Below are 24,282 nucleotides of genomic sequence, written 5' to 3' on the forward strand. Positions count from 1 at the left end.
AATAAACAACACCCACCCCCGTCTTGAAAAACCAAAAAAAAAAAAAAAAAAAAAGTCCTTTGAAGTTATCTGCAGATGTACAGCAAGCTTTGGAGTATGCATGAGACAGTATATATATAATCAGGGATGGTTGGAGATTCAGTTTCCTGTACATGTGTACTTCAGAAAAGAGAAACGGAGTATAGTCATGGGAAATACATGACTTTTGTCGAGACAGGTCACATATAGCCCAGGACACACACTAACTGTAGTGGAGGAGACCCGTTAACCGACTCTGCCAAGTGCTGAGTTCCAGCTGTAGACGTTCCTGATTGGTTTTTTGTTTTGTTTTGTTTTTGAAGTAGGATCTTCTTATTGGTCTCAAACTTAAAATTCTTTTGCCTCAGTCTCTTAAAAGTGTTGGGAAGAAGAGTTTGGTTCTTAGACCTTCAAGAGCAAGTCAAAATGTAGGGAGGAGAGGTTACCACTTAATGCTAGTTAGGTCGGTGACCACAGTCGGCTCTGAGTCCAAAGACAAGGTCTTAGCCAGGCATAATGATGCACACCTTCAATTCCAGCATTGGAGACAGGTGGGGAATCTGAGCTCTAGGCCTGCCCAGTCTGCATAATGAGTTCCAGGACAGCCAGAGTTTACATAGAACCTGTTTTTAAAAAATAAAAGGCTTTTAGGTAAGAATTACTGCTTTTAAGATAAATGTTTACTGAGCATGCAGTAAGCCTGGGATATGCAGTAAGGGCTGGGTTCAGTCTGGAGCATCATATAAAACCAGATTTGATGGTTAGCTCTCGCACCTGGGAAGGAACAGCAGAAGCCAACTAGCAAGTTTGAGGTGATCCTGGGCTACATGCACCACTCTCAGAAAACAAAAGCAGCTGAGAAGATAGAGCACTGTTGTTCTAAGTTCATCTTGCTGGGTTGCTGGTTTAGGGATAGGCCAGGTGAGGTTAGTTTGCCCACTAATGAAGTTTATAACATTACAAACTGTAGGGGAAAGCTGCTTCAAAGCTCGTAGTCATCAGCAAACTCAGGAATGAAAGGAAACATACTTAGTCTAATCAGAGCAGGAAGGTGAGTGGAGTCAAATAGCGAGCTGATAAAAGAGATCTGGTCTCTGCTAAATTTTGGTAGGGATGCCTGCCAGTCCACGGATGGTGAGAGGACAGGTGAACATGGTCGAAATCTTCCAGTACATTTCACACGAGTGATTGCTAATATAATATCACTCTTTTCTCTGAAAAGGCGGGGCATTTTTTTTTAATATGCCGCGTCCTGGTCCCTCAAGCAGAGAAGAGCCAGGACATAAAGGTGATCTCATCTGGAAATGGACACCCTTTGCTTTGAATTAGGAAGCCATAACTACCAAGAAAATGGAGCCATGTTCTCTGTGAACTACAACTCCCAGTGGTCTCCACGAAGAGCGCGAACGAACTTACGCAGCAAATTAGCATGTCTTTCGCCTTCAATTCCCGACATGCCTTTCCCAGTCTGGATTTCCTACGGTTGGCTAAATTTCCTGTTTCCTGTCCATTTTGTAGCAACGGACTAGAGTTCCCAGACGCTGGGAGGCTCGCTTCGGTTTTGTTTTGTTTTGAGCCTTCCTTTCCGCAATTTGACTACATCTCCCAAAAATCCGGTGGGTGGGGACTGCGGACGTAGAGAACGCACGTGGAAAGAAAGTTGCGGGGAGGTGAGGCTACTCAGCGACGGGGAAGGTCGGAAGGTGGATAAGCGAAGGGACTTCTTTTCCTAGTTTTAAACTGAGCCTTGGGCTCCTCTTTTGCTAGGACGTTGGAGCTATCCGCATATCGGGGTGAGTCTGACGAGGGAATTACTTGAGGCGGTGACCTGAGGACTTGTACTGAGAAGAAAGCCAGCCCCACCACGGAAGTGACACTAGCTAGCATCTAGGTTGTGTAGGGAACCAAAGGGAAAGATGGAGTGGGGGCCTGTCCGGGGCCTAAAGGAGTTTTTAAAACAAACAAGCAAGACCCCCCCCCCCCACACACACACACATACACACTTGTGATGCTGCATGCTAAGAGAGGGCAAGGTTTTCCTGGATCTTGCTGTTAGCATCCCTTACTGAGTTCTCAGTTTTCGACTTGTCAGGTAGTAGTTAGTGCTTAGTAATCGTGTATTTGATCTAGATAGAAATAGTCCCCGTGTTTCTCTAGCATCATGGTAACACTTGACTTTGCTCCCATCTCTTATCCTGAAATGTATAAAAAAAGGAGTAATAGTTCACTTATGCAAAATGCTTGCCTGTTATATGTGAATCCCCAAGTTTGATCACCAGCACCACACACACATACAAATCACAAAACATGATAAGATTATGGGCAACTTTTCATCGCTGTTGTTAGGCTTCTGTGAGATGCTATTTAGCATGGTACCACGCCAGTAGCAACTGTTTTAGAAAGCTTACTGCATGCTAGGCTAGCATTTTTACATTGAGCGTTTTTACTTTGTTGGTTTCATTCAGATAGGTTTCTCATTATAGCTCAGACTGATAATGTTTTTTTTTTTTTTTAAGATTTATTTATTTATTATATGTAAGTACACTGTAGTTGTCTTCAGATACACCAGAAGAGGGCACCAGCTCTCATTACGGGTGGTTGTGAGCCACCATGTGGTTGCTGGGATTTGAACTTCAGACCTTCGGAAGAGCAGTCGGGTGCCCTTACCCACTGAGCCATCTCACCAGCCCCGATAATGTTTTTATAAAGACGAAGGATATGTTTTGAAGAGCGCAGTAAGATGTGGTGGGAGGTGGTACCTCAGTGGGCATCTCTCCCCACCAAAGTACCAGCCATACAGTGGGTCTAGTATAGAATAAAGTTTATTTGGGGGCATGGGAAGGGAGTTGAGAAGGAAGTAGAGGTGAAGAAAGAGGGGACAGAGAAGGACAGACAGAAAGAGAAGAGGCCGGTCAGAAACATGTGGAGGTGAGATGGGGAGAAAGGTCTGAGGATCTGAGACCAAACCATCCCTTTTATAAGCAAGCCGGGACCACCCAACAGCTGTTTTTACCCCTGCTATTGCTATTCACTTGTCTTGTGATTGCTTGCCTGTGGACTGTCCTAGTACTTTCTTCCATTACCTGTTTTCCTCCTGCTCTAATGTTCATGTACTCACGTAATAACTCTCTTAAGTACCTTCAGTGCCAAGGTCTCCTGAGATAGCTAGCAATCCAAGCTAGATAGTGTAGCCCCTGGTCTCGTGAGTTTTTTACTTATAAGTCAGATATATGGGGGAGGGGGTTGAATACAGATGTTCCCATGGATGGAAGATACATTACCTCTTTGTTTTCTCATTTGTAAAGATAGCCTGTGAGGAGTGTCAGTGAGATGAAGTCCTCTACGAAAGAGAGTCAGTGCTTTAATAACAGTCCTGGAGCTATATGGAGCTATATAGCTGGATATGGTGCTATACACCTTTAGTCCTGGCACTAGGGAAGGAGAGCGAAGGAGAAGGATTTGTGAGTTCGAGGTCAGCCTTGTCTACACAATGAGTTCTAGGTCAGCGAAGGATATATATATATATATATATAGTGAGACCCTGTCTCAAAAAGCAAACATTCCTTCCTTTCTCTCTCTCTCTTTTTTTTTTTTTCCGAGACTGGGTTTCTTTGTATAGTCCTGGTTGTCCTGGAACTCACTTTGTAGACCAGGCTGGCCTCGAACTCAGAAATCCACCTGCCTCTGCCTCTCAAGTGCTGGGATTAAAGGCGTGCACCACCACTGCCCAGCTAAATGTTCCTTCCTTGTTCAAATCTTCATTCTGTTTTTCTTGACTCAGCTGGCAAAGTTTTTGAGTGTTTCCCTGGTGAGATTTCTTGAATCTAGCTATGCGGCTCTCAGCCCTGCTGGCCTTGGCATCCAAAGCCACTTCCTCCCCCTTCTACCGCTATGGAATGAGCCGTCCAGGTTCCATAGCAGACAAAAGGAAGAATCCTCCATGGAGCAGGCGGCGCCCAGTAGTGGTAGAGCCCATCTCTGATGAAGACTGGCACCTATTCTGTGGAGACATGGTAAGGACCTCAAGACAGAGGGACAGGAAGGCTAGTGGGCAACAATTTCCTGCCCTTGTCCTTGCATCTCATCTTCCTACAGGTAGAAATCTTAGAAGGCAAGGATGCTGGGAAGCAAGGCAAAGTAGTCCAAGTCGTTCGGCAGCGAAACTGGGTTGTCCTGGAGGGGTTGAACACGGTGAGTCTTGAGAAGTCTTCCCCATCTCTCCCTTTTTCCTTAAGAGAAGCATGGGGAGACAGGAAACTGGCGGAGGGGCAGGCTGTACAACTTGGACATGCTAAGCAATAGTGGGCAAATCCCCATCACACTTGTTTTCTGATCTACCTTCTCTTGGACAGCATTACCGATACATTGGCAGAACCAAGGACCACCGAGGGACCATGATCGCTAGTGAAGCCCCCTTGCTTCATCACCAGGTCAAGCTAGTGGATCCTGTGGACAGGCAAGCACAGGGACCTCTGGTCAAGGGACTTCTAACTCTTGAGAGTTCAGACAGGGTGGGGTACATCAGACTAATGTGTTGAATATGATGGAACTCAGAGGTCTGTTAATTGTTTTAAAGATGTTTATTTATTTATTATATGTAAGTACACTGTAGCTGTCTTCAGACACCCCAGAAGAGGGCATCAGGTCTCATTATAGGTGGTTTTGAGCCACCATATGGTTACTGGGGATTGGAACTCAAGACCTTCGGAAGGGCAGTCAATGCACTTACCCACTGAGGATCTCACCAGCCCCCCAGAGGTCTGTTTCTTGTACACAATTCTGTCAGTAACCCTGATACAGACAAAATCCCAGAGGTTCTCAACCACTGCCTTCACTTTTGGGTTGCAGGGTGACACAGGCTCCAAACTAGATTTTTTTTTTTTTATTCTTACCCACCAGGAAACCCACTGAGATCCAGTGGAGATTTACTGAGGCAGGAGAACGTGTTCGAGTCTCTACAAGATCTGGCAGAATTATCCCCAAACCTGAATTTCCTAGAGCAGATGGCATTGTCCCTGAAACATGGACTGGTAAGTTGAGGATGGGCAGGAAGAGCGTAGGGCTGTGAGGTTTGAGAGGAAAAGCTAATAAGTTGCTGGGCTAGGAATGTGGGCAGGGCTTGGTTGTAGGGCAGTTGAAGAAATAGAGAGTTGGCAAACACTTTGATTCAACAGATGGCCCCAAGGACACATCAGTGGAAGATGCTCTTGAAAGAACTTATGTGCCCCGACTAAAGACATTAGAAGAAGATGTGATGGAGGCCATGGGGATCCAGGAGACTCGAAGATTCAAGAAAGTTTATTGGTATTGAGCCTCAGAGTGCTGCTTCTGCCTGTCCAGTTTTCACCTTGATGGTAGAGGCCTTTTTTCTAAAACACCAATAAAGAGACTTGAGAGCAGCCGTTGTCCACACTACCCCTCTGCCTCTCCCAAGTGCTTGCATTTTGGGGAGCTCAGGCACAGTGCAGCTTTTCTTCTTGTCAGGATAGACTGGGTAGGTGCTAGCCTTCCCAGGGATAGGTCCTGATGTTTGGAGATGGGAGCAAGAAGGCCCCTCTGTTCTTTTCCCTATTTACAGAAATAGGAGTTTTAAGAGTTTTAAGAAATAAAAATTACATGGTATTTATAGAAACAGAAGTCTTAAAAGCTTTATAAATAAAAATTACACAGTATTACTTTACACAAGAAGAGAAAGAAAGGGTACAAATCTGAAGTTATGGTATCCAGCCATATTGGCACTGGTGGTTTCAGACTGTCAGTTGTCTTCAGTCTCAAGAGTGGAGAAGGCCTGACCCAGGGGCGTCTTGGTGGCCACCAGAACCAGATTTCTGGGAGAGAGTTCAGGGCTGAAGATGGGCAGGAGCTCAGCATAGAAGCCTAGGATAAAAGAACATGAGGGCTAATTAGAAAGGAATCCCGAGGCCCGTCCTATGGCAGTTTCTTATTCCAAAGTGGGTGGACTTCAGAAGCACGAGCTTGAGAGGCTTCGCTTTCTGTCCATGTGCTTTGTTAATACCTGCTATGCTTGCTTAAAGTCCACCTTATTGGTACAGAAGAGGCTCAAGTTAAGAACACCTGCTCTTTCAGCATCCTCAGGTTTGTTCCTAATACCCACATCAGGAGGCTCTTAACTATTTGCAGCACCACTTCCAGGGGACAGGACATCCAAAAGCATGGGATATATGTACACATTATTTTAAAACCAAAAGCAGTTTCGGGAGGTGCTGCTAAGACTCTACATTGTTAACAAATGCCTCACCCATCAGACTCCAAGGACTCAAGGGAACCCCAAAACCTCATAACCTCACCTTGCTCCTGAAGATAGAGCATCCGGTCCAGTAGAATCAATGTCTCTACCAGTGGGGCCAGCAGGAGGGCCAAGCTGAAGAAGGCCACCACACGATTCTCTTGGGCCTGGTGGGCCTGGAGGGCAGCCAGATCCAAAGGCAGCTGGGGGTCCAGACCCACTCGCTTTAACCCTTGTTTCACATATCTGTGGGACCAGCCCCAAATCAGTTAGTTCTCAAAACTTTTACCTCCCACTTAAAGCCGATTCCTACTTTGATTTGCTTAGTCATTTTAAAAGGTCCTTTTTGCCCAGCTTGCCCCATGCTGAGTACAAGTATCTTCCTAGCTCAGCCTCCCCAGGCAGGCCACAGTGCCTACTCTGACATTCCTGGCTTGTGTGAGTGTTGAGATAGAGAATCTCTGTGTTGTCCAGACTGACCTCTGCCTCCCAGGTTCTGGGGTTAAAGACATAAGTGACTAGGTCTGCCTGTTTTCTTTTTTTGAGACAGTATTACTTATGTAGCCCAGTCTGCCCTCAAAATAAAATGCCCATTCCTCTGGTACACACTTTCTTTGGCTAGGGTAGTAAGTGGAGTTGGGTGGGGAGCCTCCCCAGACCTCACTCTTCAATCTTGAGTTCATGGACCCTGGGGATTCCTTGCACACCAGGCCTCCGAAGCTCAGGGCAGACTTGTCGGATGACTGTCTCCAGTGCTGCACGGAAGCAGTGTGTTTGCAGGCCAGGCTCTGCTTTATGTAATCTCTCCGCATAGTCCTCCAGAGCATGGCAGGCACCCTCCCGGAGCCTGTAGGGTAGTTCATGGCCAGGCAGCCCAGCTATCCACTGACTCAGTGGGTAGCTGCCAGGGTCACTGAGTTTCATGTAGCAGCAGCCTACCGAGGCCAGGGCCACCACTTCAGGACAGCAGCAGAAGTGTCTTAGCAAGGCAACACTAAGATCCCCACAAGCATGAAGGCCTGTGAGCAGCAGACGTGCACTACTCTGGCCTGGTCTCTCCAGAGGAAGCAGAAGCTCCTCACACAGAGTTGTGGGGCTGACCCACTGAACCACGTGGTGGGGCCGGTGGCGAGGGCCTCTTTGCACCATCTACGGAGAGAGGAAAAACAAAGGCAGATGCAAAATTGGATGGCCATCCTCAAGCCACACTGGGACCTCTGGGTTATATGGGTGAGAAGCTGGGCACAAGAGTTAAGGCTCTTAACCAGGGGATGAGATCTTTGTTACAGACGGTAGACCTTTTCATTTTTCATGCCATTTTTCTTCTTTTGGGTAGCACAGAGTGTGAGACAAGGTCTTTGCAGCCCTTTCTGACCTGGAGCTCAATATGTTGACAGAGCAGGCAAATCTGCACGGATCCGGTTTATACTTCCCCAGTGGTGGAAATACTGGCACGTACCACCATACCTAACTTAGTTTCCCTTTTTCTTTTTTTCCTTTTTTTGGTTTTTCGAGACAGGGTTTCTCTGTGTAGCCCTGGCTGTCCTGGAACTCACTCTTTAGACCAGGCTGGCCTTGAACTCAGAAATCCACCTGCCTCTGCCTCCCAAGTGCTGGGACTAAAGGCATGTGCCACCACCACTGCCCAGCTCCCTTTTTCTTCTGGTGGTGCTAGGGATGGAACCCAGGGCTTCAGGAAGGCTTCTGCAAGTGTCCTGCCACTACTGATCGGTATCCCAGTTCTTCTGGCTTCCTTGTAGGTAATGAGTCTAACACATGACTGTGGGTTAGGGATACAGCTCGGTGGTCATGGCTTTATCTCTAGCACAGCAAATAATATTACCCATCTGGCCATATCATAGTTTACTATGAGAACATGTATGGAAATTACACAAACTAGAAAGTGCCTTTGAGCATCTTGTGTGGATGCTTTGGGGAAGAAACAAAAAACAGCAGAAATAAAAAGGAGAAATCTGGGAGTAGAAAATGAGTCTTGGGCTGGCGAGATGGCTCAGTGGGTAAGAGCACCCGACTGCTCTTCCGAAGGTCCAGAGTTCAAATCCCAGCAACCACATGGTGGCTCACAACCATCCGTAATGAGATCTGACTCCCTCTTCTGGAGTGTCTGAAGACAGCTACAGTGTACTTACAATAATCAATAAATAAATCTTTAAAAAAAAAAAAAAAAAAGAAAAGAAAATGAGTCTTGAGCTGGAGAGATGGCTCAGTGGTTAACAGCACTAGCACTGACTGCTCTTCCTAAGGTCCTGAGTTCAAATCCCAGCAACCACATGGTGGCTCACAACCATCCTTAATGAGATCTGACGCCCTCTTCTGGTGCATCTTAAGACAGCTACAGTGTACTTAGGAAAGAAAATGAGTCTTACTCCATAGTCCCAGCCAAGCACCCTGCTCCTAACAGTGCAGGCTGCAAGGAAGGCAGCTTACCTTTGGGTGCCTCTTCTCCATTTTGTCCAGAGCCTTCAGGAGCTCCTGGTCTAGATGCTGAGCTCTCTTTACCAGCCTCTGATTCCCTTCAAGGCTCTTCACCATCAGCCCCAGCCCCAGAGACATGAAGCGGGAGAGGTGGCCCTGGAGTCATGAGGGAGGACAGCATTGTTCAGTGCCCTGTCATCCAGGGTGTGGATGACTGGGTCCTGGGCTCCATCAAAGGCTTAATATCCACCCCCTACCCCTGACTTCCCACTTCTCAGCACTTGCTTCCATGGGCATCCGACCTGCTAATCTTGCCTTGCCTGGAGTCTGGCTCACCTGGCCTGAGCCCACATCCACAACTTGGGTGCAGCCAGTGAGATCGCTAAGCTTCTTCACCAACTGAAAGAAGAAGAAACAAAAGTTTCTTCTTGGCATTGGCTCCTGACTCCTGAAGCAAGAACTCAGAAGGATGGTAGGAGCCTAGATGCTAGGGAAACATTGAGGATATCACACCGATAAGACATGTCAAATCAGTTCTGAGGATAATGGTAGGTGTCTAGCCTCGACTGCTTGCCCCTTAAGTCAATGACTCAAAAGCAAAAGCCCTGTAGGCTGTAAAACCAAAAATTGACTGCAGTGAACAGAATAAAGGTCACCCATACACAGCTACCAATCAACCCAGAAAAATGACAGGAAAGCCTTTCAGCACCAACAGACAGGGGTCTAGCATATTTGCTAAGGAAGGGGACCTCTGAAGTTGCTGGTTCCTGTATTTGCATCTTCATAACCTATCAGCTTTAGGAGTCCTAGGCTCTCATAGTCTAACCTCCAGCAGTCCCCTCACCTCTCCCAGCCTCCGGATCTCATGCTGCTTCTTGGGCTTGACATGTTTCCGAAAAGGAGCTGTTAGTCGGGAGCTCTGGCTGGGGTTCTCCAGGAACTCTGATGGGGTGTGAAAGCCAGGTGTCCGGGTAAAGGCGAGGGCACAAGCTGTGGACTTCAGGGCCAGCAGGGTGAGTGGCCACACAGACCTGTACCTGAGATAGTCCAGCCCAGGCTGCTAGTGAATAGCCCACAATCACATCCTGAGTGTTCCAGCTTATGATCCAGCTGCCCAGGAAGACCCATTGAGAGTATCTACACAAGACTCAATACATGGCTCAGTGCTCATTCCCCATCTCAGGGCTCCTCTGGCTTGTACATACCTCATTTCCTCCCCGTCCCTCGGCATCCCCAGCAGCAGGGTGGCCAGCTGTGGTGGGTTCAGTCCATCCAGTGCTTCTTGCCATGAGTGGGGGAGTGTGCCCCACAGGCTGTCCGTGAAAAATTCCTGCAGGAGGAGCCAAGCAGTTTGAAGGACTCTACAACTATTCCCATTGTCTCAGCCCCATCTCAACTCTCCAGCTCATCACCTGCCTTTTTTGGCACTAGTGCCCAAGATGACAAGATGCCCGTATCTCCTGTCCATCTGTATCAGCTCTCAAGCCTGTCCCTGCCTCTACTAGCACCCATGTGGTACAGACTGCACTATATGTACACCTCTCATTATTAACACCCCATTCATTTCTGTTTTTCTCCATTTAGTTTCTTGTTTGGTCTGTTGGTTGTTTTTAAATTTTTATTTATTTTTATTTTATATACACTGGTGTTTTGACTGCATGTATGTCTGGGTGAGGGTGTTAGATCCCCTAGTACAGAAGTTAAAAGACAGTTGTGAGCTGCCATGTTGGTGCTGGAAGTTGAACCTGGGTCCTTTGGAAAATCTCTTGACCCCTAAGCCATCTCTCCAGCATGACCAATGTCTCTTTTCTTTTCTTTTTTTAAATCATGCATCACTAGCATGATCTCACCACAGCATTAACAGGTAACTATTTAGTAACCTGCTATTTTATGGTCCAGACAGCTGTGTATTTTAATTCATTCATTTGTTCTTTTAAAATTCTGGGGCTGTGGGGGCCAGGTATGGTGTCTATTATTAAAGGATCCCAGCACTCAGGTGGCAAAGGCCAGAATATCTCCATGAGATATTTCAACATAGTGAGTACCCATCTGAAAATAATGAACTAATTAAGGAGCAATTAAAAGCCTTGTTAGGAAGCCGGGCGTGGGCGTGGTGGCGCATGCCTTTAATCCCAGCACTCCAGAGGCAGAGGCAGGTGGATTTCTGAGTTCGAGGCCAGTCTGGTCTACAAAGTGAGTTCCAGGACAGCCAGGGCTATACAGAGAAACCCTGTCTCGAAAAAACAAAAAACAAACAAACAAAAATGCTTTTAACCACATAGCCATCTTGTTAGTCCTAGACAAACATTTACCCTAAAACAGCGGTTCTCAACCTGTAGGTTGGGACCTCTTTGGGGGTTCACACTTCAGCTATCCCGCATATCAGGTATTTACGATTCATAACAGTAGTAAAATTACAGTTACAGAGTAGCAACAAAAGATACTTTTATAGTTGGAGATCACAACATGAGGAACTGTACTAAATGGATGGATGTAGGATCACGAAGGTTGAGAATCACCCCACCCACAAGCCTTGCTGGTGCTCTTCTGTGTGTGTGGGGGGGAGTTGGGGGGAAATGAGACATGTCTCAACACTCGTTAAGCTGGCTGCAAGTCAAGACAATTCTGCCTTAGTCTTCTGAGGGGCGAGATTACAGAAAGGTAACTTTATGTATGTCTGCCCTGTTTTGTTTCCCTCCCCTCCTTTTTTAAAGTAACATCGTCCAGTCCAGGCTGCCCTAGAACTTGTTTTGTAGCCCAGGGGAACCTTTTACTCCCGATTCTCCTGCATCTACTTCTTAGGTGACAGGATTACAAGGGTACACCACATTTGGCCAAGCACTTCCTCTTCCCCAACCCACTCTTTATTGCCTTTAGTGGAGGATATCCTATGGAACATCTCGTTTCTCGTATGTTTCTATGCAACTGTAGCATGGCCAAATGTTGGTTGTGGGGTTTCAAATGAAACAAACAAAACTTAAGTATTAGAGTCAGAAGGCTGGGTGAAAAGTATTCTAGTAGTCAACGCGTTCCTTATTAGGAAGAGATAAAAGCTGTCTCCACATTTTCTCTGCAGTGGGCTCCTATTCACCCCCCGCCCCCCAAGAAGCACCCCGCCCTCAGCCCGGTGGCCTCACGATGATGTAGGCGTCCAGGATGGAACGGTAGTGAGCTAGGACGCGGGTGAGGTCCACAGCCAGTTGCCTTCTCTCCTCATGCGAGAGGCCATGGGCTGAAACGCCCCGCATCCTGTGGCGTGAAATGTCGGTGCAAGGAGGGAGGAGGTGAGGAGACACAAGGTCGGTACCACGAAACCATGCAACCCAAACCGGACTCAATTCTGCACGCCCGACGCAAAGCAAGAACTCCGAACCCGCCCGACGACACCTCTCAGGGCGATCCCGTCCTATTACAAATCCTTAGAACAAGGCGCACTTGCCCAACGTCACGACTTCCACTGGGCCAAGCCATTTGCGCAGCCGCAGGGGACTCGGAGACGTCACAGAAGCGCGCCCAGCACCAGCTTACGGCGAGGGGGTCAGCTGCAGGTCCCACCCTCCCTCCCGGAAGTGGGACCACGGTTCCGGCGCACTCTGTTCCGCTTCCCGCGGCCCACCACCTTCGAGTTGTACCTCCACGGGGCCCGAGGGGCCGGGGAGCGCATCCCGCCCCCGCCCCCACCCACGCCGCCGCCGCCGCCACCGCCGTTCCCGCTGCTCACGCACTCCGAGTCGCTGGCCTCGCTGCCTGAGGTGGGGGCGCTGCGGGCGCGTGCGCGCCGGCCGCCTTCCCGTTGTCGCCCGCGTTCTTGCCGTCCCGGCATACGTCGGCGCGCGCCTGCGCCTGCATCCGGCTTCGGACGCTTGCGATCTTAGTGGGGAACCAACTTGGAGGTAGGTGTATAGGGTGTTCGGGAATAGTTCGTGGATCGTCAAGAATGTGGTGGCCGAGGTGGCTGGCCCTCCACTGTGTCCTTACTGTGGGAGACAGGTAAGGTATGTGAGGAGATCGCCCCCACGTGGAGCCGAGGGAGCGCGACACCTGGATTTGGTCTTCATTTCGTAGCACGCTGAGAATTCCTGGGTGATCCAGAGGGTATTTGTGTTGTTTCTTCTCACCACTGGTACTTAAAAGTCTCATCTGACGCCCTTGTTTTGACTTCATAGACATGATAGAGTCGATCTCCGTGGGTCCCACATCTTTTTATCCGCAGCCTCAGCACCCTCATTTTATGTAATTAGATTTATTATTTGTCTGAGTGTTTTGTTTGTATTTATGTATGTGTATCGTTTAATTGCCCGGGGCCTGCAGAGATCGGAAGGCATCTAGTTTTTTCTGAAGCTGGAGGTACAGATGCTGTGAACTACTACAACGTGGGTGCCTGGAACTGAACTTAATATCTCTGCGAGAGCAACAAGGTTATAACTACTAAGGCGTTTCTCCAGCCCCAGCATCTTTAGTTTTTAAAATGGCACAGAGATCCGGAGAAGGGAAATAACCCTTTTAAGACCAACCTAAAGGTGAATTGTGGAGGCTTCAGTAGTTAGCCGGGCTTTGGGGCTTGTGGAAGTTATCACTTATGTCTTCCAGAACTGATCTTCTTTTCTCTCAGGCCTATGGTGCGGGAATCAGGATTACTTTGTCCCCAAGGCTGATTGCAGACCTCCACATGTTGAACTATGGGATTCCACAGAGGATGAGCCTCTCATCCTTTTGCTATCAGTGAGCCATTCTTCCCAGCTTCCTCCCACCATCCACTGATCTCATGTCTACCATACTCCTGAATTTAGACTTTGGGCAACCTTCGAAAAAGGCATTTGGAGGAAATGCCAAACATCAACGCTTTGTCAAGAAGCGAAGGTTCTTGGAACAGAAAGGATTTCTGAATAAAAAGAACCAACCCCCTAACAAGGTGTCTAAGTTGAACTCAGAACCTCCAAAGAAAGGGGAAACTTCAAGAGTAGATGGCATTTTGAAGATCCTTCCATGCCCAAAGAAGAAAGAGGCAGCTGCCTCCAAGAGGGACTCAGAGCAGTCCAAAGACAAGAAAGCACCATTGTCTTGGCTGACCCCTGCTCCTTCAAAGAAGACTGCTTCTGTTGTGTCTAAAATAGATTTGCTAGGGGAGTTTCAGAGTGCCCTTCCAAAGACTAAGAGCACCCAGAAGAAGGGCTCCAAGAAGAAGTCCTTGAAAAAGAAAATTGCTACAGAGAACTCCACCCAAGCTCAGTCAAAGGATAAAGGCTCCAAGAAGAAGCCCTTGAAGAAAAATGCTGTACCGAACTCCACCCAAGCTCGTTCTGAAGATAAGTGCCCTACAGTCCCCCAAAACTTGCCAGGGAAGATGGTGGCAATAGACTGTGAAATGGTGGGCACAGGACCCAAGGGACGCGTTAGTTCCCTGGCTCGATGCAGCATTGTAAATTACAATGGTGATGTGCTGTACGATGAGTACGTCCTCCCCCCCTGCTACATCGTCAACTACCGGACCAGATGGAGTGGCATCCGGAAGTGCCACATGGTTAACGCTACACCCTTTAAGACTGCTCGGAGTCAGGTGAGGAGCGTGGGTCGAGACAGTAGAGAGAGGTCTGGAGAGGACTTTCAGCAAGTGATATTCTGGGGAGGTGTCAAAGGATGGTAAAGGGAGGGAGAATAATGTCACGTGATTAGGAAGGCTTCCTATTGGAGTAAGGATTAGTTTCTTTTTTACATGGATCCTACCACCTCAGTTGACCCAATCTGAAAGCTCACAGACATGCTCAACTTTGCCTTCTAGTATAATTCTATTAAGTAGACAGTTGTGTCACAAGTCCATCCCTGTCAACTTATGACCAAACATCATACTTTTTAGCCAAACTTTCCATCCTTGGTCCTCATAAGCTCATAGTTATCCTATAATACAAATTTATGGACTGGATTTAGTTCAATTTCAAACGTTTCGAACAGTCTAAACAGAGTCTCTGAAGCTTAGGCAGACTCTTACCTGTGAGCCCCAGCACATCAGAAAACAAAACAAAGGCTGAGTGTGGTGGAGCACACCTTTTTTTTTTTTTTTGAGACAGAGTTTCTCTGTGTAGCCCTGGCTGTCCTGGAACTCACTCTGTAGACCAGGCTGGCCTCGAACTCAGAAATCTGCCTGCCTCTGCCTCCCAAGTGCTGGGATTAAAGGCGTGTGCTACCACTGCCCAGCGGAGCACAGTTTTAAAGCCAGTACTTGGGAGGTAGAGATGGGTGGATCTCTGTGAGTTCCAGGTCAGTTTCGAGTTACAAGGTGAGATCCTGTCTCAAAACCAAGTTTACACAAAAAGTGCGTGCTACACGAGCATAACAACTGAATCCGGAATCCGTAGAGCCCAGCTGTCTTAGTCAGGGTTTCTTTTTTTTTTTTAAATAATCTTTTTTTTTTAGATTTATTTATTATTATATGTAAGTACACTGTAGCTGTCTTCAGACACACCTGAAGAGGGAGTCAGATCTTGTTACGGATGGTTGTGAGCCACCATGTGGTTGCTGGGATTTGAACTCTGGACCTTTGGAAGAGTAGTCGGGTGCTCTTACCCACTGAGCCATCTCACCAGCCCTTAGTCAGGGTTTCTATTGCTATGATAAAACACCACGACCAAAAGCAGCCTTAAGAGGGAAGGAAGGGTTTATTTCAGTAATAGTCCAGCATGAGGGAAGTTAGAGTGGGCACTCAAGGCCGGAACTCCATGGCTGAAGCCATGAAGGAATGCTGCTGCTGGTTTGCTCCCTCCTGGCTTGTTCGGCCTGCTTTCTTGAAATACCTGTCTGGGGATGGCAGCACTTGCTTCAGTCACCATAAAGAGAAGGCAGCACAGACTTGTCTACAGACAAGTGGAGACATTTTCTCAAATAAGGTTCTCTCTTCTCAGGTAAATGTCTCAAGATGACTAAGTAGTTGACCCTGGTCACCTTAACAAACATATCATTGTTAAATCAACCTTTCCTTTCTTGTTGTCCCCAAGATGTCATAGTAATATCAATATTACAATATAAAACTTACTCCAAACTTTAATAAAAGTCCCATAGTCTTTAAAAGTTCAAACACTTAAAAAGTTTAAAGTCTTAAATATCTAAAGTCTTTAGAATTCCTGATTTCTTTAAGGTCTTATAACTATGGGTTCTTGGAAAATCAAAAACAGGTTAAGTATTTTATTTCAAGAGAAAAGAGCCAGGATAGATACAGTCACAGTCAAAGGAAAAGAAAGTCCAACATTACACAGCTTAAGCGTCCTGTTCAGAGACTCACGATCTCGTAGGCTGGCCATGAACTCGGAGACAGTCTTGCCCCTGCTTCTCAAATGCTGAGAAGGAAGGTATGCGCTGCTATGCCTGCCCTTAATAGAATCTTTAAGGAACTTTCAACCTTCTCTCTGAAACTTTACAAGCCAGGCCTTCATCCTCTGCACTGCTCTCAGCATTATTCTTCCTCTAAGTTTGCACAACAGCTCGTTAAGCTTTGAACACTAGGTGGTTTTCCAGTGCCAACTTCCAAAGTCCTTTTTCAATCCTCCCCAAAACACATGGTTAGTGTTACATCAGCAATACCCGACAACCTAGAACCAGTTTCTTTCTCTCTCTCTTTTTTTTTTCCTTTTCGGTTTTATTGAGACAGGGCTTCTTTGTATAGTCCTGGCTCACTCTGTAGACCAGGCTGGCCTTGAACTCAGAAATCCGCCTGCCTCTGCCTCCCAGGTGCTGAGATTAAAGGTGTGCACCACCACTGTCTGGCTTCTCTTAGAGGTTCTATTGCTGTGATAAAAACACTTTGACTAAAAGCAACTTGGGGAGGGAAGGGTTTATTTTAGCTTACAATTGTAGTCCAAGAAGAAATCAGAGCAGGATTCAAGGCAGAAACCTGGAGGCAGGAACTGAAGACGAGGCCATGGAATTGCTCGCTGCCTTGCTCCTCCCTCCAGGCTTGCTTAGAGCATCCAGGACCGTAAGCCTTGTGGCATTTGGAGGAAATGCATGGCATAGCTGGAAAAGACAACGGGGCAAACACCAGAGCCTCCAGTTCCATGTCCAGCACTCTGCACTGGTCATCACATTATCTGGACTGCCAGGCTATAGGCTGTAGGCTGGCCCTTGCAGCTCTCCTGCCTGTAGCACACAGAGCCCCTCTGTTGGGCTAGCTTCACTTTGTGCCTGTAGTGTACTTGACAAGTACACTGTGGTCCTGGCATTTCCAAAGCCCCAGATCCTCCATTGTAACTTAGGTTTCACCTTTACAGCTTTGTGCAGGAGCCTCCTTGAAAGGGCACCACTCCTGTCTGTCACACATGACCTCCCCTTAAATGGCCTTCATGCAAGCCCCCATTACCCCCTTATTTTTTGCATTTTTTTAATGCCCTAAAAATCAGTGCCACGTGTTGCAGAAAAGTTTTGCTTCCAGTTCAAAATGTAGTCTGGGCCCCTAAAACTAAAGTTGTGGGGACATCTGTTTGCTTTGAATAAATTTTTTTTTTGAGACTTTTAGAGTTTCTCTGTGTAGCCCTGGCTGTCCTGGAACTCACTCTGTAGACCAGGCTGGCCTTGAACTCAGAAATTCGCCTGCCTCTGCCTCCAAGTGCTAGGATTAAAGGTGTGTGCCACCACACCCGGCACTCTGATTAAATATTAATTAAGAACTTTCCTAAGTGCTGATTCGGCTTTCTCCATTTAAATGAAGTGATTTTTCCTCCCCTGTGGGCAGAGTCTTGCCCTTTATGCACTTTACCCCTTGTCCCAGTGGCGGCATCACTTTTCATAGCCTGTAACTTTGAGTGTATGGTATATGGTCTTTTCCCCAGCAAACTGTTCTCCCCCCCCCCCCACTAGTTTACTATCCTACTTGCTCTCTCACTGTAGATGTGGATAAGAACAGGGAGCAGTCGCCTTTACATAGCCTTGAACAGTACCCCGTGTAGAAGTATCTTCTGCCAAACAGTCCATTATTTTTTAATTCAGCCTCATTCAAGTTCTCTGGGCTCTGATGAGCCAGGCCTTCATTGTTGCATTTCTCTTGGCGTTATCCTCTTTCAGAATTCCCCCAGAATAGCCCATTGAGCCCTGTATGCAGCATTCTAGTTCTTCTTCTCTAATCCACCTCTCTAAACTCCTACATTCCCTCCCCAAAACCAGTTCCAAAGGTAGAGAACCTGCTGGTGCTGGGTGGCCACCAGAGGGCACCATTGCTCTGCTTTGCAATTGGGGAATTTGCTTTCTCTAGACACACTTCAGGAATTCTTTTTCTTGGACAGGGCTTCATGTAGCCTAGGCTGGCTCAAGCTGGCTTTGAATTTGTAGCTAAGGATTATTTTGGTCCTCTGATTCTCTTGTACCTATCTCCTGAGTGCTATGATTATAGGCATGTGCCACCACACATGGTTTGCACAGATACAACCCAAGGCCGTATCATGACAGGCAAGCGCTATGCCAGCTGAGCCACATCCCCAGCTCCTCCAATGATTCTTTTAATGCCAGACAGTCCACTGAAGGAAGTTTATAAGAGATGAAGTAGCTAGGGGTTTTTAAAAAGGCAGGAAGTACCAGGCATGTTGGTGCACACCTTTAATCCCAGCACTGAGGAGGCAGGGGCAGGTGGAGCTTTAAACTTGAAGCGAGCCAGGACTACACAGTGGGGTTTCTCAAAAACAAAAGGAAAGAGATGCCAGGGCACAGTTGCGTAGACGTGTAGGAGAGGGCCCAGCTTCAGTGAGGGCAGCTAAGGGCCAGACAAGATGAAGCGCGTGCTGGGGGAGACTGAGCAGAGCACAGAGCAGATGCTTGTTGGTTGAACCTACCCGGGCAAAGACACACTGTGTGGTGTTCATCACCAAGAATTTCACCTTGATTAAGCTGGGGTTATGAATCTGAGATGAGCCCAGATGCCTTACTAAGTGGGTCCCCTGAAAACTGCAGGACTGCTGCTGCTTTCACAGTACCGTTTTGAGTATGGCCTGCAGAACCTGTAAGATTTTAAATGCTGAGACTTTAGTTGGTTTCAAGAAAAGTATCCAGAAAACCCCATCTACAGCTTTACTCTTTTTTTTTTTTTCCAAGACAGGATTTCTCTGTGTAGCCCTGGCTGTCCTGGAACTCACTTTGTAGACCAGGCTGGCCTTAAACTCAGAAATCCGCCTGCCCCTGCCGAGTGCTGGGATTAAAGGCGTGTGCCACCACGCCCAGCTTTTTTTTTTTTATTTATATGAGTACGCCGTAGCCGTCTTCAGACACACCAGAAGAGGGCATCAGATCTCATTACAGATGGTTGTGAGCCACCATGTGGTTGCTGGGAATTGAACTCAGAACCTCTGGAAGAGCAGTCAGTGCTCTGAACCACTGAGCCATCTCTCCAGCCCCAGCTTTACTCTTTCAATGGCTATTGTTTGTTTGCTTTCTTAGCTTTTTTTCTCTCTCATTTTGTGAAGATGGAGTGTGTCATGACATGAGTGCAGAGGTTAGAGGGTGACTTGTGGTGGCTGGTTCTCTCATGTGGGTCTCAGGGATCATCGCAGATCATCAAACGTGGTGACAAGAATTTTTATCTTCGCCAGGCAGTGTGGCGCACGCCTTTAATCCCAGCACTTGGGAGGCAGAGGCAGGTGGATTTCTAGTTCGAGGCCAGCCTGGTCTATAAAGTGAGTTCCAGGACAGTCAGGGCTACACAGAGAAACCCTGTCTTGAAAAACCAAAAAAAAAAAAAAAAAAGACTCTTTATTTTCGGGGTCCATCTTACTGGCCTACCACCTTGGAGCAGGTGCTCATATATCCCAGGCTAGCCTCATGTATCTCAGTCTAGTCTCAGACCTTCTGTGGAGCCAAAAATGACTTTTAACTTCAGTTCTTCCTACTGTGACCTCCCAAGTATAGGGATTACAGGCCTGTGCCAATGTGCACAGTTATTGTGGTGCTGGAACCCAGGGTTTTACACATGCTAGGCAAGCACTCTGAGCCACATTCCCAGATTTAAACCCCCCACCACCTTTTTTTTTTTAATTTGTTTTTTTAAGATTTATTTGCCGGAAGAGGGCATGAGATCCCATTACAGATGGTTGTGAGCCACTGTGTGGTTGCTGGCGATTGAACTCATCACCTCTGGAATAGCAGACAGTGCTCTTAATTGCTGAGCCATCTCTACAGCCCCGCCAACCCTGTTTTTTTCGAGAAGTCTCTTGTAGCTCAGCCCATTCATTCTGTAACTTTCAGTCTGCCTGCCTCAGCTGTCTTTGTGCTGGAATTGTAGGATTATATAACCTTGCATAGTGATTAATTTTTTTTAAAGGATTTATCTTTAGTTGTGTGTATATGTGGTTTTACATGTGTGTGCAGTGCCTTCGGAGACCCAACGAGGATGTCAGGTCCTCTCAAACTGTGGTCACAGGCAGTTTTGAGTTACTCTACATAAGTGCCAGGAACTGAACTCTAGTCCTCTTGTAGAGTACACACTTTAACTTCAGCCCCATGATCAGCATCTTTATGTCCCATTGGAGACTGAAGGAAGCAGCTAGGGATAATGGTCAGTGGTAGAGCATTTACTTGGCATATACAAGGCCTCAGGTTCTTCGGGGATGGGAGAATGCTGATAACCATTGTTGGGATGGAAGTTACTAAACATGTAAGGGACCTCTGGTGATGTAGATCCAAACAGGATTGCATAGCAGTTCTCTAGGGAAGGGAGAGCTGGAGTTCTGAAGGAGGAACAGTTGTGGAAGGGGGCATTTCAAGAATGGGGTGAGGGTGGAGGTGATGGGGTGGTATGTTGGTGATGGCCATATTGGGCCTTCACAATCTAAGGAGCTCCACCTTTGAGTATGGCTTCTCATTACCTCCTTATGTGCCCATTCTAGATCTTGAAGATACTCTCAGGGAAGGTAGTGATAGGGCATGCCATTCACAATGACTACAAAGCCCTACAGTACTTTCATCCCAAGTCCCTCACCAGAGACACTTCCCGGATACCACTCCTCAACCGGAAGGCTGACTGCCCAGAAAATGTCACTTTGTCACTGAAGCATCTCACCAAGAAGCTCCTGAGTCGGGACATCCAGGTAACTTCTCTCTAAGTGCCCCCACCAAAGGTGACCCGGTAGCCCTGTCTGCAAGGAGAAATAATAAATCCTGGGTGCTTTATAGACCGTGCCAGATGGTACAGTGGGAAAGAAGAGCACTCAGCATTTCACATGCTCAGCAGTCAAGGACATGGCCACAGAATATGGAGCTCTGGGTACATGTCACACAGAGAACATTTAAGAAAGAAGACCCAGACAGTCTGTTTGACCTGAAATGTCCTGCCTCTGCAGAGCTTAATAGTAAGATACATATGCATCGTCACTCAAATGAGCAGGCCTTCTGGGAGTTGAAACTGAAATGTGCTAGGGAGGAGGGCCCTAGTAGACTTGTGACTACAACTCATAAACTATAGAAGAGAAAGTATAGACAACTAGCGGGATGCAGGGAGTCCAGTTGTCTGGGAAAAGCAACAGTTCTCGTCTTCATGTTCTTTTCCTTTAGGTTGGAAATACTGGACATTCCTCGGTGGAAGATGCCCAGGCCACAATGGAGCTGTACAAGTTGGTTGAAGTTGAATGGGAACAGCACCTGGCCCAGAATCCTCCAGAAAATTAGCAATCCCAGGGAGACACATGCAGTAGACCAACCCACAGTTCTTCCAGCTTCTCACCTGCAGAAGCTAGAATCACTGGGGAGAGGGGCTTGGCCAGAGGCTTAATACCCATTGAAATTTCATCTCAGCTATTTTGGTCACTGTGTGGTTAAGTGTCTCATGGAAGAGGAGAGCTTTCATGTTAAACCCACCTCTAGGTCAGGCAGGTGGCTCAGACCTGTAATCCCAGATACTTGGGAGGCTGAAACAGGTTATAGATGTAAAGTCTGCCTGGACTACAGAATTAATTCTAGGTCAGTGAGACCCTGTCCTAACATAAAAAGAGGGCCAGGGGTAAAGCCCAGCGCTAGAACACTTACCTAGCATGCATAAACCACTAGGTACAGTCTCCAGCAGTGGGGTGGGGGAGGGTAGAAGGAATGGAATACAAAGTCATGAACCATAACTGTTTACTTCTTTAGAGTGCTAACCACATGTCACAGGGTGCTTGTGCCAGTCAGCCTTGACTTTGAGGAAGCAAGGCACACCAGGGAAAACAGTGTCCCACACTACCTTCTCTATGGGACACATGTCATAGATATGTCTCCTTTTGGTGGGGAGTAGGGTAAAGGAATTGAGTTGCCAGGGCTGGCCTCAAACACTTGGGCTCAGATGACTTCTTCCTCAGGCCCGAGAGTAGCTGGGACTACAGGTGTGTGTTCACCACTGTGCCTAGTTCTTTTATTTTTTTTATTTTTTTTGGTTTTTCGAGACAGGGTTTCTCTGTATGGCCCTGGCTGTCCTGGAACTCACTCTGTAGACCACGCTGGCCTCAAACTCAGAAATCCCCCTGCCTCTGCCTCCCGAGTGCTGGGATCAAAGGTGTTGCGCCACCACGCCCAGCATGGTTCTTTTAATTTTATGGGATTTTTTGTTCTAAAGTAAATAGCAGTATCTTTTCACTTTCAGACAAGTCCTGATTGGAGCTCAGCATAATGGTCTGTAATCTCAGGACTCTGGAGGCCAAGGCAGGGAGATCAAAAGTTTAAGACCAATCTGAGTGCATAGAAAAAGCTCTGGGTCAGAGAAGTAGAAACAGAGAAGGAAAGAATTTTGTGGTTGCTTGCTGAATTTTATAGCCACGTTACATAGCACTGACTAACAGTGTTTACTTAATTTAGGTTCCACTTAGTTTAAAAAGAATTTGTATAGTTTTAATCGTCTTTCAGCCTTTTCAGCCTTTCACCTTGCAAATGCAGCCTCTTAGTTCATACGATTCTTTTTATGGATTTTTATAATAGAAAACTGGTGGGTTTGTTTTTTGTTTTTTTTTACATATAAAGATCTATTTTTATTTTACTTATGTGTATGTGTGTGCTTTCAGGGTCCAGGAGAGGGGTCAGATCCTGCAGAACTAAAGCTTCAGGCCGTTGTGAGTCTGGGAAGTGGGTGCTGGCGGGGAGGCGGAGATCCTCTAGGAGGAGCCACCTCTCCAGCTCACGTAGTGGATTCTTTATGGCTTTGTATTAAATAAGATCTCTTCGTGTGGAAGGCTGTGTAGTCCTGTGGGGATTTCTAGGCTCTCTGGATGGGTCACTGGAGCCCTTGTTTGCTGGATGATTTGAAGCTCTGGTAAGCCTTTGTCACACATAGGGCCTTAGCTTTCCTGTCACACTTGAAGTGACACCCTAAGCCGCGCAGGGTAATGTGGTGGAGTGAGTCCATGTACATAAGGGAGGAAGGGAGCTTGGTGACGCAGCCTGCCAGCTCTTCCTTAGTGGTACACACCGTTGTTTCCTGAAGGTGAGTCACGGGTCTGCAGCATGGTTGTCCCTACTCTGTGGAGCCGTGTCCCTGTCCCTTCACGATTTCATTTTATCATTTACTTCTTGGAGTTTTAATACCAGATCCTGAGTTCTACCCTTGGTTTATATGGGTGGTAATTGATTATGGGGGTGAGGGTGGCTGTGGTAAGACTGCCATCTCCGTGAGAGCTTCACTGTGCCCTGCCCTATACTGAGCCCTTGAGCTGCACTGTGTCACTCAAAGCTGGTTGGGATTTTTTTTGCCTCTATGTATAACTGCACTACTTGTGTGCCTGGTGCCCATGGAGGCCATTGGGGTGTATCAGATCCCCTGGAACTGGGTTTACAGACAGTTGTAAGATCTCACATGGGTACAGGGAATCAAACCCAGGTCTCTTGCAAAAGCAGCCAGTGCTCTTAACCACCGGGCCATTTCTCCATCCCCTCAAGGCAGTATTCTAACTTAACAGTTGAGGAGATTGAGGTTAACCGAAAGGCAAGGTGTCTCTCCCAGGCCAAGGATGTAGAGGTTGCATTGGCACTCAGGTTTGGTGAGTAGGCCTGAAGTCCCTGCCTTGCTGTTAGCATCTGAGTAGTATCTGGCAGAATATGGGCACTACACCCAGCGTCTGTTCTGTACTGGGTGGTGTGTTAGATACTGGAAATGGAAATCTTTGGCCCTGAAGAAGAAAAGCTAAGAAACCTCACTGAGCCACACATTTGCTGTCTAGAGCCAAGATTTAATGCTGGTTAATAAGATGAGCAGGTGTGTATTTTTGAAAGACAATGCTGTCTGCTGTAGGGAATCTGCATTGGGGAATGGCCAAGAGGTGAGCCATCTGTGGAGTGGGAGGAGAATGTGAGTATCAGAGTAGGTGACATTAGCAGGATCAGGAGGTTGGGACAAGAGAGGGATAGATGTGTTGAATACTTCAACAAAGCCCAGGGGAGGATTCACCAACAAAGGGTTTGAGAAAGGTAAGGTGGGTAGTTTCTGGCTTCCTGAGCAACTGGATAGCCAGCTGGGTAGTTGAGACAAGTTTAGCAGATGGAAAGAGACCTGAGCCTAGAACTAAGGTTTTTAGTCAACATTGCAAGGCTGGGTTTTGGAGGCTCATATCTGTAATCTTGGCTCTCGTGAGGTAGAGATAGGAAGATCATAAGGT

At 47.2% G+C, this 24,282-nt stretch overlaps 3 protein-coding genes across 20 annotated transcripts; 2 read left to right on the forward strand and 1 right to left on the reverse strand.

Annotated features, from left to right (window-relative positions):
• Positions 1 to 113: 113 nt before the first annotated feature.
• Positions 114 to 5,433, forward strand: Mrpl24 (mitochondrial ribosomal protein L24). 4 transcript variants are annotated; one of them, XM_006501940.2, is made up of 7 exons: positions 114 to 1,688; positions 1,786 to 1,811; positions 3,800 to 4,031; positions 4,114 to 4,209; positions 4,371 to 4,474; positions 4,918 to 5,048; positions 5,193 to 5,433. In XM_006501940.2, the coding sequence occupies exons 3-7, from the start codon at positions 3,849 to 3,851 to the stop codon at positions 5,327 to 5,329; spliced, it is 651 nt and encodes a 216-aa protein (XP_006502003.1). In that variant the 5' UTR covers positions 114 to 1,688; positions 1,786 to 1,811; positions 3,800 to 3,848; the 3' UTR covers positions 5,330 to 5,433. The 4 variants fall into 4 exon arrangements, with proteins under 4 accessions (XP_006502003.1, XP_006502004.1, XP_006502005.1 ...); XM_006501941.3 differs by having other exon boundaries at positions 114 to 1,634; XM_006501942.3 differs by lacking the exon at positions 1,786 to 1,811 and having other exon boundaries at positions 114 to 1,634.
• Rrnad1 (ribosomal RNA adenine dimethylase domain containing 1) lies at positions 4,584 to 12,702 on the reverse strand. Of its 15 annotated transcripts, none has more exons than NM_153562.4 (8): positions 11,839 to 12,178; positions 9,907 to 10,031; positions 9,546 to 9,738; positions 9,038 to 9,100; positions 8,714 to 8,857; positions 6,930 to 7,414; positions 6,327 to 6,511; positions 4,584 to 5,895 (listed from the first exon to the last, which is right to left on the reverse strand). In NM_153562.4, exons 1-8 carry the CDS (start codon positions 11,947 to 11,949, stop codon positions 5,774 to 5,776), a joined length of 1,428 nt encoding a protein of 475 aa, NP_705790.3. In that variant the 5' UTR covers positions 11,950 to 12,178; the 3' UTR covers positions 4,584 to 5,773. The 15 variants fall into 15 exon arrangements, 6 of the variants coding, with proteins under 6 accessions (NP_705790.3, XP_006501401.1, XP_030108431.1 ...); XM_006501338.4 differs by lacking the exon at positions 11,839 to 12,178 and adding an exon at positions 12,427 to 12,702 and having other exon boundaries at positions 5,289 to 5,895; positions 9,546 to 9,698; XM_030252571.1 differs by lacking the exon at positions 11,839 to 12,178 and adding an exon at positions 12,427 to 12,699 and having other exon boundaries at positions 5,289 to 5,895.
• On the forward strand, positions 12,297 to 22,669 carry Isg20l2 (interferon stimulated exonuclease gene 20-like 2). The gene is made up of 4 exons (NM_177663.4): positions 12,297 to 12,594; positions 13,314 to 14,258; positions 20,557 to 20,757; positions 21,221 to 22,669. Exons 2-4 carry the CDS (start codon positions 13,467 to 13,469, stop codon positions 21,332 to 21,334), a joined length of 1,107 nt encoding a protein of 368 aa, NP_808331.1. The 5' UTR covers positions 12,297 to 12,594; positions 13,314 to 13,466; the 3' UTR covers positions 21,335 to 22,669.
• The last annotated feature ends 1,613 nt before the right edge of the window (positions 22,670 to 24,282 follow it).

This window comes from Mus musculus, chromosome 3 (assembly GCF_000001635.26).
Source record: "Mus musculus strain C57BL/6J chromosome 3, GRCm38.p6 C57BL/6J".
In the NCBI taxonomy this organism is placed as follows: Eukaryota; Metazoa; Chordata; class Mammalia; order Rodentia; family Muridae; genus Mus; species Mus musculus.

What these genes read in the sequence shown, in the direction of transcription:
- Rrnad1 (NM_153562.4), bottom strand. Translation starts at nt 11,949, where the DNA reads ATGCGGGGCGTTTCAGCCCATGGCCTCTCGCATGAGGAGAGAAGGCAA. An exon ending in TGGATGTGGGCTCAGGCCAG is followed by an intron (nt 8,858 to 9,037) that starts GTGAGCCAGACT and finishes TCATGACTCCAG; the next exon opens with GGCCACCTCTCCCGCTTCAT. An exon ending in TGGAGAAGAGGCACCCAAAG is followed by an intron (nt 7,415 to 8,713) that starts GTAAGCTGCCTT and finishes CTCTCTCCGTAG; the next exon opens with ATGGTGCAAAGAGGCCCTCG.
- Mrpl24 (XM_006501940.2), top strand. Translation starts at nt 3,849, where the DNA reads ATGCGGCTCTCAGCCCTGCTGGCCTTGGCATCCAAAGCCACTTCCTCC. An exon ending in ACCTATTCTGTGGAGACATG is followed by an intron (nt 4,032 to 4,113) that starts GTAAGGACCTCA and finishes ATCTTCCTACAG; the next exon opens with GTAGAAATCTTAGAAGGCAA. An exon ending in CTAGTGGATCCTGTGGACAG is followed by an intron (nt 4,475 to 4,917) that starts GCAAGCACAGGG and finishes CTTACCCACCAG; the next exon opens with GAAACCCACTGAGATCCAGT.
- Isg20l2 (NM_177663.4), top strand. Translation starts at nt 13,467, where the DNA reads ATGTCTACCATACTCCTGAATTTAGACTTTGGGCAACCTTCGAAAAAG. An exon ending in TTAAGACTGCTCGGAGTCAG is followed by an intron (nt 14,259 to 20,556) that starts GTGAGGAGCGTG and finishes TGCCCATTCTAG; the next exon opens with ATCTTGAAGATACTCTCAGG. An exon ending in TCCTGAGTCGGGACATCCAG is followed by an intron (nt 20,758 to 21,220) that starts GTAACTTCTCTC and finishes CTTTTCCTTTAG; the next exon opens with GTTGGAAATACTGGACATTC.